This window comes from Hippoglossus stenolepis, chromosome 1 (genome assembly GCF_022539355.2).
Source record: "Hippoglossus stenolepis isolate QCI-W04-F060 chromosome 1, HSTE1.2, whole genome shotgun sequence".
Lineage (NCBI taxonomy): Eukaryota > Metazoa > Chordata > Actinopteri > Pleuronectiformes > Pleuronectidae > Hippoglossus > Hippoglossus stenolepis.
In genome coordinates, this window is record NC_061483.1 from 8,856,114 (window position 1) to 8,867,953 (window position 11,840).

An 11,840-nucleotide genomic window follows, 5' to 3' on the forward strand; every position below is an offset into this window, starting at 1 on the left:
ACACAAGCACACATGAGCCAAGGAGCATGGGCAGCAGGGTCACCCTAGCGCCATGCTTCATAAAGGGCGCCGTTACAATAGGTTTACTGTTACTCTGAGGACTGCCGGGATACAATGGGACTGAATGTATCGGCCTGATGCTTCTCTGTTTCTCTCCATTTTTCACTTGATGACAAGGAAGACAGACTGAGACGGGACAGCATGGTATCAGAGGACGCCCCTGAAGGTGAGCTGATTCACTGACGGATTACACCTCCATTTCTATGCATAGTAAGAGTGTGGTGCTGAGAAAGAGACATGAGGGGGAATAATTTATTGATGTTTGAATTTTGATAAGGCTGATACTGATACTGCTTAAAACACTTCTGTCACATACATGGTTCATTTTTCCTGACACCCTAAGCATCCAACCCTCTTGATCTCTCCAGGACGTGAAATAACCGTAAAATGAGAGGTTACAAGAAGAGTCACAGGAGTTTGGTGTCATTATGTTGAGATATTTCTTGATAAATTTAGAAAATAAAAACAATGGATGAGAAATGAAGACTGGAGAGGAAAGAACAAAGAAACCAAAGGTAAACAAGCAAATGATCCAAGCAGAAGGAAGTACGGATGAAATAGCAGTTTCACAGATGGACACTTCCCAGAAGGCTACTGGGTAAGGTGCATCAAAATACAGAGAGCTGAGTGGAGAGGGGGGTCTCACTGAAAGAAGAGGAGAGGGGGTTTGGGGTAACAGATGGGGACTCACCCAGATCCAGAGGGGTGTGGTGCTGAATTGTGAGATTCCTCTGAGTTGGGACAAGCTACGAGATATTCGGGCCGCAGCTGTCAACGGCCCAACACCTACGCAACTGCACCCTCCTTCCCCTGATATTGTACAGACACAGGCACACAGTCACACAGTCATGTTTCATATCTTGTGAAAGGCCTGCATGGTTGTTTTTGTCTTTGTTCTTGTGTTGTTAAAGATTAACGTATCTTCTACTAGAGCGTCTGGGTACCGGGAGTCTACAGGTTTTATTTGCTTACGGCGTGGCCTGTCTGAATTCTAATGCTCTTGTTTGGTCAAAGTTCAGTTGGCTATCTAACACTGTGGATACTGTTATAATAAAAAATATCCCATTACAAATAAAAGCCTTCAAATTTCAACCAGAAAACGTGCTTACAGTATCAAAAGTAGTACTTGTTCTGCATGAAGGTATATTGTTACATTATAGGATTGTTAATAGTGATGCATCAATGTGTACAGACAGCATTTTACTGCTGGTTTTGGTGGAGGTAGTTTTAACCATTAACATTAACTGTCAGGTATTTTTGTTCAGTGGTTTAAAACCAAGGGGTTGAACCCCAAAATGGCACCAGAGAAAACTGTAAGATGATTTAAAAAAGGTAGAAAATGAGAAGAAAAAAAAAGTGAATCGCTGAATCAGCACATGCCAGGATATGTCTGTTTATTAAGGCCTCAACAGCCTTGTATTGTATTGAACTGGTGCGTTGATGTAGTCTGAGCACAGGATTAGAATGTTAATTAAAAATGCCGGTGCTTGACCTAAAAATAATTCAATTAGTTTCGTGTTTTGAGATAATATTATGCTAAATCATAACTGTAGCTGGATCTAAAGATGGTCTCACAATCATTTACATTGAGCCTGTCAACTTTAAAACAAGGCACACAAAGTCAAAACATTATGAAATAGTATAGTCACGATTATAAGTTAGAGACAAAAAATATGAAATACTGTACAATAAATTATACTTCAAAATAAACCAAACCAACAAAAATCTAAATTTCAAAGTAAAAAACTAACTAAATCAAACGATGACGGATGGAGTCAGAAAATCTAAATGGAAAAAAAAGAGATATAGCCTGTAAACTCAAGTTTAAGACTCAAATTATGAGATACCAAGTCACGTAAATACTACATCAAATAAATTCTGAGAAACTAAATCAGGTCTTTGTCCCTCTCTGCTCAAAGCAGAGTTTAAAACCACACACCCTTATCTCAGGAGCAAAACTCAGTCTTTGAACTTCAAAGCAATAATACTCTGATTTCAATACTGAGAAATCGTGACAATTATCGATATCGGCTGATGTGAGATTTTTTTTGCCTTAGTCAGCACACACCCACACACACACCCACACACACACACTCACACACGCACGCACACACACGCACACACACACACGCACACACACACACACAAACACACAGCTCTGAAGTCTCCTCGCGCGCGCCTCGCTCGCGCTCACCTGAGCGGAAGTGGACATATAAAGGCAGCGCAGGTGAGCGCCTCCCAGCTCCTCGTCCTGTGAGCAGGTATCACGGGGCGGCAGCGCGCTCCTCCCCAGCCTGCGGTGCACTCGGTTCGGAGCAGCGGGGACATGTCGCAGGGTCCGTGTCAATCCGGTAAATATGAGACAACTTGACAAAACTCTTCTTCTGTGTCCTGTCAACCAGTAACCTCACGGACTAATGGGGATTATTCTGCTGAGCCTGATTCTCCGCTACTGGATCACCAGCGTGGAAGGTAGGACAAAAAACAAAACAAGGGCAACACGTTTATGATGAGACAATAAAGAGCCACAGCTTCTCAACAATATGCCATAAGTCCTGTTTTGGTATTTATGACTGGTTAACCTGCTATAACCGGATATTGTGAAATACATATTTCAACGGTCAGGGGTTTTATTACTTTTTACTACACTTGATAGTATTCAACAAAGTAGTTATAGGTCACATATTAATGAATGATTCACACTCTATCTTAAACTCCTCTTTGACATTTTATCATGTCCTAAAACTTCACACACTTGGGGAACTCAGGTGGTTCCTGTGGTTCCTTGACCCTAACTGTGTTCATGTGTGCCGCAGGATCATGTTCGACTGGCAGCGCTGGGACTTGTGACCAATGTCTGCAGCTCAGTCCTCACTGTGCCTGGTGCACACAGGAGGTAAGCAGCCAGGCGGGTTTGCGGGCATGACACCACCTTGCACTTTCGGATTATTACAGACTGTTATGCTATGAGCAGGATTGAATAAAAATACTAACCCTAATACTACCTTTACTTCATCTCTCAGAACTTCACAGACTGGTTCTCAGTCAGTGAAAGATGTGACACACTGGATATCTTGGTAGAAAAGGGATGTGCCAGCAGCCAGCTGGAGTTCCCCGTCTCCGAAGGTCAAATCCTCCTCGATCGCCCGCTCGGGAAGAAGACAGACAGCGCTAACAGCACCCAGATCTCTCCACAGAAGATGGCCCTCAAGCTGCGAGCTGGTATGCAACCCAAAGTGTTTTTGAACTGAGGTAGAGGCCCCTCGTTTTCAGACAAAAAGTAAGGTGTGTGATTTTGATTTTTGCACAGGCAGTCAGGTGACGTTCCAGGTCAAGATTCAACACACAGACGACTATCCCGTGGACGTGTACTATCTGATGGACCTGTCAGCGTCCATGATCGATGATCTGGAGATGATCAAAGACTTGGGCTCCTCTCTGTCTAAAGAGATGGCCAACCTCACCAGTAAATTTCGCATGGGCTTCGGTTCTTTTGTGGAGAAGCCTGTGCTGCCTTTCATCAAGATCACAGAGGAGGAGCTGGCCAACCCCTGCAGGTAAACGACAAAACGTCAACAATATCCTCAACCCTGAGATTCAACTTTCCTAATGTCTGTGTCCCGGTGTGTCACAGGGAAGTGGGCACAACCTGCCTGCCAGCGTTTGGCTATAAACACGTCTTGTCTCTGACGAGCAGCACCGACAAGTTCAACGAGATCATTGCAAAGCAGCGTGTGTCTGCAAACATTGATGTGCCAGAGGGTGGCTTTGACGCTGTCATGCAAGTGGCCGTTTGTGGGGTAAGATGATAATTTGTTTTTTAAATGTATGAACCTAGACCTTGGTTAGTTTGTGATTCTGTGTTGTGAGTGGCCCCCTGGTGATGATGTGTCCCCTGATAGGACAAGATAGGCTGGAGGAATGATTCCATGCGTTTGCTGGTGTTCGTCAGTGATGCCGACTCACACTTTGGGATGGACAGTAAGATGGCCGGCATCGTGATTCCTAATGACGGCCAGTGTCACCTGGATGTCAACAATGAGTACTCCATGTCCACAGTGCAGGTAAACCCACAACGGTTCCTCTTGTTTTATTTTCATTTCAGAAAGACAAATCATACAGAAATAGTTGTGTATTTTTTTTACATTTTCTTTCTAGAAACCCTCAGTTTCCTGACTTTAATTCCACGAGTCATTATAGGCTCAGCTGTGATGATCACCACTGCCTCACTGTACACACTCACTGTTGTCATATCACCATGTTTTGTTTTATTTCAGGAGTATCCGTCCCTCGGACAGCTGATTGATAAAGTCATGGAGAACAACATCCTGCTGATATTCGCTGTGACGAAGGAGCAGACACACAACTATAAGGTAACAGCTCCGTCCTGTAAAGGTATACATCTCGTTCTTCTAGAATAAATCCACACTGGAGAACTTTGTGTGAGCACAGTTTTTTACTGAGGTTAACATATTCATGCATTGAGCTACATTCTCATTCAACCTGTTAGAACTGGCCCTCTTATCCTCCACAATCCGTTTTGAACTATGAGCCAGGTCTGCCCAGATTTGTAACTTTGCTTGTGCTGTTTCTCTGGTGTTTTGTGATTGTGATTGTTTTTGTTTTTTCCATCATAGAACTATGCAAATCTCATACCTGGCGCCACAGTCGGAGCTCTGGCGACAGATTCGAGGAACATCCTGGAACTGATTGTAACAGCGTATAAAGTAAACAGTCTTGGTGATGTGTGTGTGTGTGTGTGTGTGTGTGTGTGTGTGTGTGTGTGTGTGTGTGTGTGTGTGTGTGTGTGTGTGTGTGTGTGTGTGTGTGTGTGTGTGTGTGTGTGTGTGTGTGTGTGTGTGTGTGTGTGTGTGTGTGTGTGTGTGTGTGTGCGCGTGCAAGCACTGGTCATGTGAGATAAAACCGAGAACACCTGCCGTAATAAAAGCAGAAAATAACTGTTGAATGTAATTCAATCATAATTTCCAACCTGATGTTTTAAGCTTCAGCCAAGTTTTATCCAAACACACATGTAAATTTAAAGCGGGCATGAATCCCAGCGACTGACAGTATCTCTGCCTTCTCATTCTCTCGCTTTTCTCTTTTCATTCTTTCTCCTATTACATTTTTTCCGTCCACCACGCCGGTGCTTTGCTTCAGCATGTTCGTCAGCGAGTCTCTTCTTGTCCAAGCCGTTTGATCTGCTCGCCCCTCCGACTCTCATTTGCTCTTTTCTTCCCCCACTCGCTCGCTCTCTCTCCCAGTGTCTCTCCGGCTCTGTACCTCTTGCACTCGGTGTCCTTTTTTTTGTAAATCTCCCCCCTGGCGGCATTGACTGGTGGCGAGTCGGCAGTCCTCTAATTACTTCATCAGTTGTGTTGCTTACACCCACTTTTGGCCGCTGCCACGTTAACCACACTGAAGAGAGCAGAGCCTGTCATCACACTGATTGTAGATAAAAAAAAAGTAAAAAGAGTGATAGAGGACAGATGATGAGTATTTACACTTACCTGCAGTTTGGGATTAATGTTTGTTTCTCAGTGGATAGATCGTTGAGCCGCCCCACTTCAATTACCCTGCTGCGTATTTACTGAAAAACACTTCCAAGTCTTTTGAATCTGTTTTACCTTAATCCACCTTCAGTTGGGTGTATCCCACGAGACCGTCCACCCGTTTTCTCCTCCTTAGCAACGCTGGAGACACAGCACAATCACAGGGACGGCCGGAAACACACAGTTAACCCTCCGTAAGCACCCAGACAGTCCGTCAGAGAGTTCATTAGTCAGTCAAACACAGCTTGTCCTCCAGCTGAGGTGAGCTCTCACTCTTTCTTTAGGCGTTTCGTACGAGCACAGCACACCTGGCACGCTGACTCACTCAGAGAGAGTTATAGGTGGGTTCAGACGTTTCCTGGCATGTCACAGGTCAGCGCAGGGTGAAAGTATAATCCCACTTAAAGCCCTGGAAACCACACCTCACGGTAACAAAAGTCAGAAGCAAGAATTGGTTTGATTGTTGGCTTTTGGGGATTTTTTTTTTGCTGTGTTGTAGAGGGAACCTTTCTGCTCCGTTCTTGTCTGTGCTGACGTTGGCGTTTCCATACAGGGACCTGCAATTATCATGCACTCTTTTCCAGGAACTGCGCTCCGAGATCGAACTAGAGGTCTACGGAGACACAGAGGAGCTGCAGATGTCCTTCACAACCATTTGCCCCAATGGTACTGTCCTGCCTGACCTAAAACGCTGCTCCAACGTCAAACCAGGGGAGACGGTCAGTCGCTTTGACTCTAAATGGCCCTTTCTTTGCATTTGAATGCCACCTTTCATGCAAGCTGGTGCAATGTGGCTCACTAACAAACCAATTCATTAGACTAAAAATACATTTTTTAAAAGAAAGTCTTAAAGGTTCAGTGTGTAAGAAATGAAAGAGATCTATTGGCAGAAATTGAATATAATAATCCTTGTGATGTTTTAACTAGTGTGTTTCATCTAAATTATATCAAAAACCCTCAGGCTAGAAGCAAGAAGCATCAGGCAGATATATACATGTAGGAACTCTACCAATAAAATGCTGGAACTCAAAGGTGTCAGGAGGAACTGGTGATAACTAAAGAGTGACTCAGTGATTAAATGCTAAACATGGGGACAATTGGGAAAAAGGTGTGACACACGAGGGCAGGTGTGTGCGGGAGACAAGGGAGGATCAGGAAGGGAAGTGACCAACTTTGTAGATCGGTGACATAAGGACACATTTGTCAGTTGCATTTGAAGGAACCTGCTTAGTGGGAAAGGTGCAGCACCTGAATTTGGACACAATGAATATAGAGTATATATTTTTAGTAATATGCATATGGGGGCCTGGTGTGTATTTAGGCTTTGATTACAGAGACGAAACCTGTTCAAATTCGTTCATGGTCGTACTCTGACGCCCTCTTCGCTCCTCAGGTTGTGTTCAATGTGACTGTGGAGCTCCCGGGATGCCTGTCAGGAGTCCGGCACTTCTCCCTCAGAGCGGTGGGCCTGCAGGACAGTTTGGAGGTGGAACTGGAGTCTCTTTGCTCTTGCGACTGCCGGCAGCCTCCTGAAGCAAACAGCAGCCAGTGCACCGAGGGCCTGGGGGAGTTCAATTGTGGCGTGTGCGTGTGCCAGCCGGGGTTCCTGGGAGCACAGTGCGAGTGCAACGAGGAGAGCGTTTTGTTGAGCAACTGCCTTGCCAGCAATGAGTCAGAAGTATGCAGCAGTCAAGGGCAGTGCTACTGCGGCCAGTGTGTGTGTCATGCATCCAGCTTCGGCCGCATCTACGGACCTTACTGCGAGTGTGACAACTACTCCTGTGTTCGCTTCCGGGGAGAACTCTGTGGAGGTGAGTGATCACTCACGAATGTGACGATGATCCGGTGGTGAGCCTTTCATTTGATTTCATGTGTGTCTTCCAGGCCACGGAGTGTGCGACTGCGGAGAGTGTCACTGTGAGAGTGGTTGGACGGGGGAGTACTGCAACTGCAGCACCAGCACTGAAGCGTGCATGTCGGAGGATGGCACTGTCTGCAGCGGCAGGGGGAAATGCAAGTGTGGCCACTGTGTCTGCTCTGTACCCGGAGCGTCTGGGGACAAGTGTGAGAAGTGCCTGACATGTGGAGACGCCTGTAGCTCTGCAAGGTGAGAACACATTCAGGCCACCGGCTTTTGAAAAGTGAATACTGGCTCAGTGTAAAGGGTTTTTTGTCGGCTTTTTGTTGTTTCTTTACCTGAAAAGATATAAGATGTTGTCTCCTTGCACGACATGATCTGTCTGTTCTTTGGAGTTCAGACGTATCAGTTTCTGGTGTCCCTTGTTCACATGTGTCTACACCTTCCATGTGACATCAAAAGACAACTAATGTCCTCAGCAGAGCACTAAGAGATTTCCTTTCTCCTTTGCAAAGCAGCTGTCAGGCCCAGAGCCATTTGATATCACTGTTGTAGAGGAGACGGGTGATAAAGAGTGAATGAAGCCTTGGGAAAACTGGTGATAAGTGACCAACACTGTGATTCTTCTGTTATCATTAAACCTCAAGGTCTGAGGTAAAACTGTCTTTTTGTTTTGTTTCTCAAATTGTTTTAATAACAGGAGCTGTGTGGAGTGTCACCTCCAAGATAAGGACGATGCTGAGCTTTGTGATCAAAGGTGCAGCGTTCCTAAAATGTCCATCAACACAACAGGAGGTAAATCGTCACTTTAAATGGAAAGATACATTTTTGTCGAGTTATTTTAATATACAAGTACCGTTTGTCCTTTTGTTGTTACTCTGTGTGCTGCCTAACCCCAAAGGAAGGGTGTTGTTTTCATCCCTGTGTGTCTGTACAACATAACTTAACACTGCATGGATACATATTTACCAAATTTGTGGGATTATCACTTTGGAGTATATCTCCAGATGGTTTTGGAGCTCGAAGGTCAAAGTCAAAACAAACGTCACGTGGATAATGTCATCCAAAAAACAGTTTACGAGATAATAATTTTCTGATCATTGTAAGCTATAGAGACAATCTATAGCTTACATTGATCAGAAAATTATTCCCCATCATAACCTCATGATAAGGGACATTTTCAAGAAGTCACAATGAAGTGAGAAAATTATGTCAAAAAATATTTTACCAGGAATCTCTGCATCAAATTGCATGCATTCACTTTTGCATTAACAAATTGGAAACATAATCTACAGCTCATTTAGATAAACCAATCATTTGTTATCTTATATATGCATGAAATTAAATTGCATTATTGCAATATAAACATGTTTTGCATTGCCCGATTGAGGTATATACAGCATGCATGCAGCGTATGCATCAACCCACTCATGTTTTTTATTTTCTGATTGCTAATGTCAAGTTCAGGGTTGGGTAAGAAACATCAAATCGTTTATATGGCTATTTCCTGAGACGAAGATTTATATCAGAATGTGGATATGCATGCATAATCAACCATTAATAAATTGGGTTTGACCGTGATATGTTACATGAGGAGTGTTGTAACCTGTGCTGTAAATGAGTCCGTTCTCCCGTGTGGTCATGTTTTCGATAGTGGAATCAACACAGGGCCATGCTAAGTTTCCCCATGGGTCAGAGATTTGGAGGAATGCTGACCTGCATTGACTTGTGTGTGTCACTGAAGCCCGAATCCCCTTCTTCTTAACACAACACCATCCATGTCCATTCAGTCAGCCCTTGACAATGGGGAACATATTATTTACCTTGTCGTACAGGCAGAGCTATTGTAGTGCATGTGAATAGCCAAAGAGCCTTGTCCTCCTTTTATAGAAGAGATTATTTTAAACCCACTATACTTGTGCAAGCTGAGAGGTATATCTGATTATCAGAGAGGATTTTCAGGCTTCAGCTGTGATGTACAAAGGGGTGGTCCACACACACATGCACACACCAGATTGTAGTCTTTGATATGGAAATCACAACAGAGGGGAGTATATCCTTTTACATTCTCAGCACAATGTCGAAAGGGAAGGTGATACACGATGGATTTGTCTCGTCCTTATGGATATGCATGTTCACATCTCCTCTCAGATTATGACAAGAGCTCCTCTTTGCCATGCACGTTGATGACGGAGAATGAGTGTTGGATCTCTTTTGATGTGGTGGGAAGTGAGACAGGTACCACTGCCTACAATCTCCAGATGTACGGTAAGCCATGAAACAACAACACAGAAAACAGGTTCAATTTAAAGGGAGTCCTCGCACGAGTCTCATCTCCTCCACTGTCCTGTCCCAGGTTGCCCGGAGCCTCCGAACATCCCCATGATCATCCTGGGTGTCTCCCTTTCCATTGTGTGTATCGGCCTGATCCTGCTGGCTGTGTGGAAGGTGCTGGTGTCGGTGCACGACCGTAAAGAGGTCGCCAAGTTTGAGGCTGAGAAGTCAAAAGCAAATTGGCAGTCGGTAAGACCAGGAAGTCGTTTAAAAGCTGGTAGTGTGTTTTCTCACTGTTCAAACCATAAACTGTATATGAGGATCGACAAAATGGCTGCTAGCCAAAGGGGAAACCAAAGCTTCTCAATCGCTCTGATTGGAATTAGGTTGGCAAAAGGTCAAAGGTCACGGTGACTTCATATGAGTGTGGGGGGAAAAAGTATGTCGATTCAAACTGCACTGGTTGGCGGAGGCGGTGTAACCACTTTTTAAAAAATGAGAAAAGGAAGTTTTGTTTAAAAATTTGATTTTTGTTACAAAATATGAATGAGCCACTTGACCCTTCTTTATGATGAATAAGCACTGAAGTCCTGCTGTCATACATGTTTACTACAGCAAGAAAATCTGCAGCTTAAAACAGCTCCAAGCAAACAAACTACTTTCAGGAATGTTTGCTAAAGGCTCAAGTATTTATGAGCCACTTTAAGATTTTTATTTTTAAAACAAATGAGAACAAATACTGGAAAGAGAGGAGGACTAACACGTTGTTGGTTTTAGTTGAAGTGTTGACATGAACAAAGATATAAAATATCCAAGTCTTGATTTTGGTGACAATATTTTAATGATCTTCATGTGTTTATGCTTTTTCTTGTTTTTGCTCTTCTCAGGGGACCAACCCTTTGTTCAGAAGCTCGACGTCCACCTTCAAAAATGTAACTTACAAGAACACGCAGAGAGAAAAGATTTTAACCGTGAATTCCTACTGATGATAAACTGGAGACGATACAAACCAACATCTGAGTGCACTTAAGTGTGTGTGTGTGTGTGTGTGTGTGTGTGTATGTGTCTGTGTGTGTGTGGATAATAGACTGTATATAAAGATGGACGACATGACTGCTCCCCAAAAGTGAAGCCAAAGTGTCTCGATTGCCCCCTGGTGGCCGCCTGCTCTATAGGTCATAAACTGTGCCTCATCCATGGTAGTGGATGGGACATGGAGCGAACTAAAAGTGATTGTATTCATCAAATACGTTTTTCTCAAAGATAGGTAGTTCTAATCACACAGATGTTTGTTCAAGTGTTCACTTTTTCCGATAAGTTTGGTTTTAATTAGTCATTAGATGCTATAAAAACGGGGTAAATGTGATGATTCACAGCTGAGACTGACTCACCATTGGTTGAGAATGTGCATGGGCAGGACCTCTGGCTGCAACTGCTCAAGGTGTATGCTCGTATCTGGCTTTTGGCTTCATTCCTGGATAGTGTAGTGAAGTGGAGACGCGTCGTCCATCTTTATTTACACTCTGTTGCGTGGATCTATCTCTGTGTTGATTCAGAGATGCCAGAACACAGTAGACGACACTGTGAATGGATGAACACTACATGATGAACTTGCTGCTGTCAAAGTGCACTGTCCATGTACTAAACACTGCACTCTCCTGTTGCATGATCCTGCAAACGTACACTGATGTTTGTCCACTGTAACATGCAGCTTGAAAGGAGGAGTCTACACTACGAGTGGTCTACTACTGAAAAAAGTCTTTAATTTTAATGAATGTAAATATACTGGTGGATGATTGTGATTTTTTTTATATATATTGTGCTTGATGTTTTATTTTAAAGAAAGGCTGAGCCTTTCATGTTTTTTAGTGACACGGCACATAAATAAAGCAAAGTTCTGACTTATTGTGAAAGGATTCTTTCATTGTGTGTTTCTCAAATCAGACAGATACTGACGACACCGATTAGATCAGGTTTCAGAGGAACACAATTTAAAGTGGTTTTAAGGGGAACTCAGTGAGAACTGGGGCTTGAGCAAAAATAAAAGGGATGACTCAAAAAAAGTGATGCCACACATTTGTACTTTTGGTCCAACA

The 11,840-nt window shown here is 43.7% G+C and overlaps 1 protein-coding gene across 4 annotated transcripts; it reads left to right on the forward strand.

Annotated features, from left to right (window-relative positions):
- Window positions 1-11,650, forward strand: itgb6 (integrin, beta 6). 4 transcript variants are annotated; one of them, XM_035152790.2, is made up of 16 exons: window positions 1-226; window positions 2,463-2,532; window positions 2,877-2,956; window positions 3,084-3,282; window positions 3,371-3,617; window positions 3,695-3,860; window positions 3,963-4,124; window positions 4,338-4,433; window positions 4,698-4,787; window positions 6,197-6,331; window positions 7,006-7,423; window positions 7,497-7,719; window positions 8,171-8,265; window positions 9,622-9,738; window positions 9,827-9,993; window positions 10,632-11,650. In XM_035152790.2, the coding sequence occupies exons 2-16, from the start codon at window positions 2,478-2,480 to the stop codon at window positions 10,728-10,730; spliced, it is 2,349 nt and encodes a 782-aa protein (XP_035008681.1). In that variant the 5' UTR covers window positions 1-226; window positions 2,463-2,477; the 3' UTR covers window positions 10,731-11,650. The 4 variants fall into 4 exon arrangements, with proteins under 4 accessions (XP_035008681.1, XP_035008690.1, XP_035008672.1 ...); XM_035152799.2 differs by lacking the exon at window positions 1-226 and having other exon boundaries at window positions 2,204-2,532; window positions 4,698-4,772; XM_035152781.2 differs by lacking the exon at window positions 1-226 and having other exon boundaries at window positions 2,206-2,532.
- Window positions 11,651-11,840: the final 190 nt, after the last annotated feature.

Excerpts from the sequence above, each read along its gene's own strand:
- itgb6 (XM_035152790.2), top strand. The coding sequence starts at position 2,478 with ATGGGGATTATTCTGCTGAGCCTGATTCTCCGCTACTGGATCACCAGC. Across the intron at positions 2,957-3,083 it reads GTGCCTGGTGCACACAGGAG|AACTTCACAGACTGGTTCTC; the intron begins GTAAGCAGCCAG and ends TTCATCTCTCAG. Across the intron at positions 9,739-9,826 it reads CTACAATCTCCAGATGTACG|GTTGCCCGGAGCCTCCGAAC; the intron begins GTAAGCCATGAA and ends GTCCTGTCCCAG.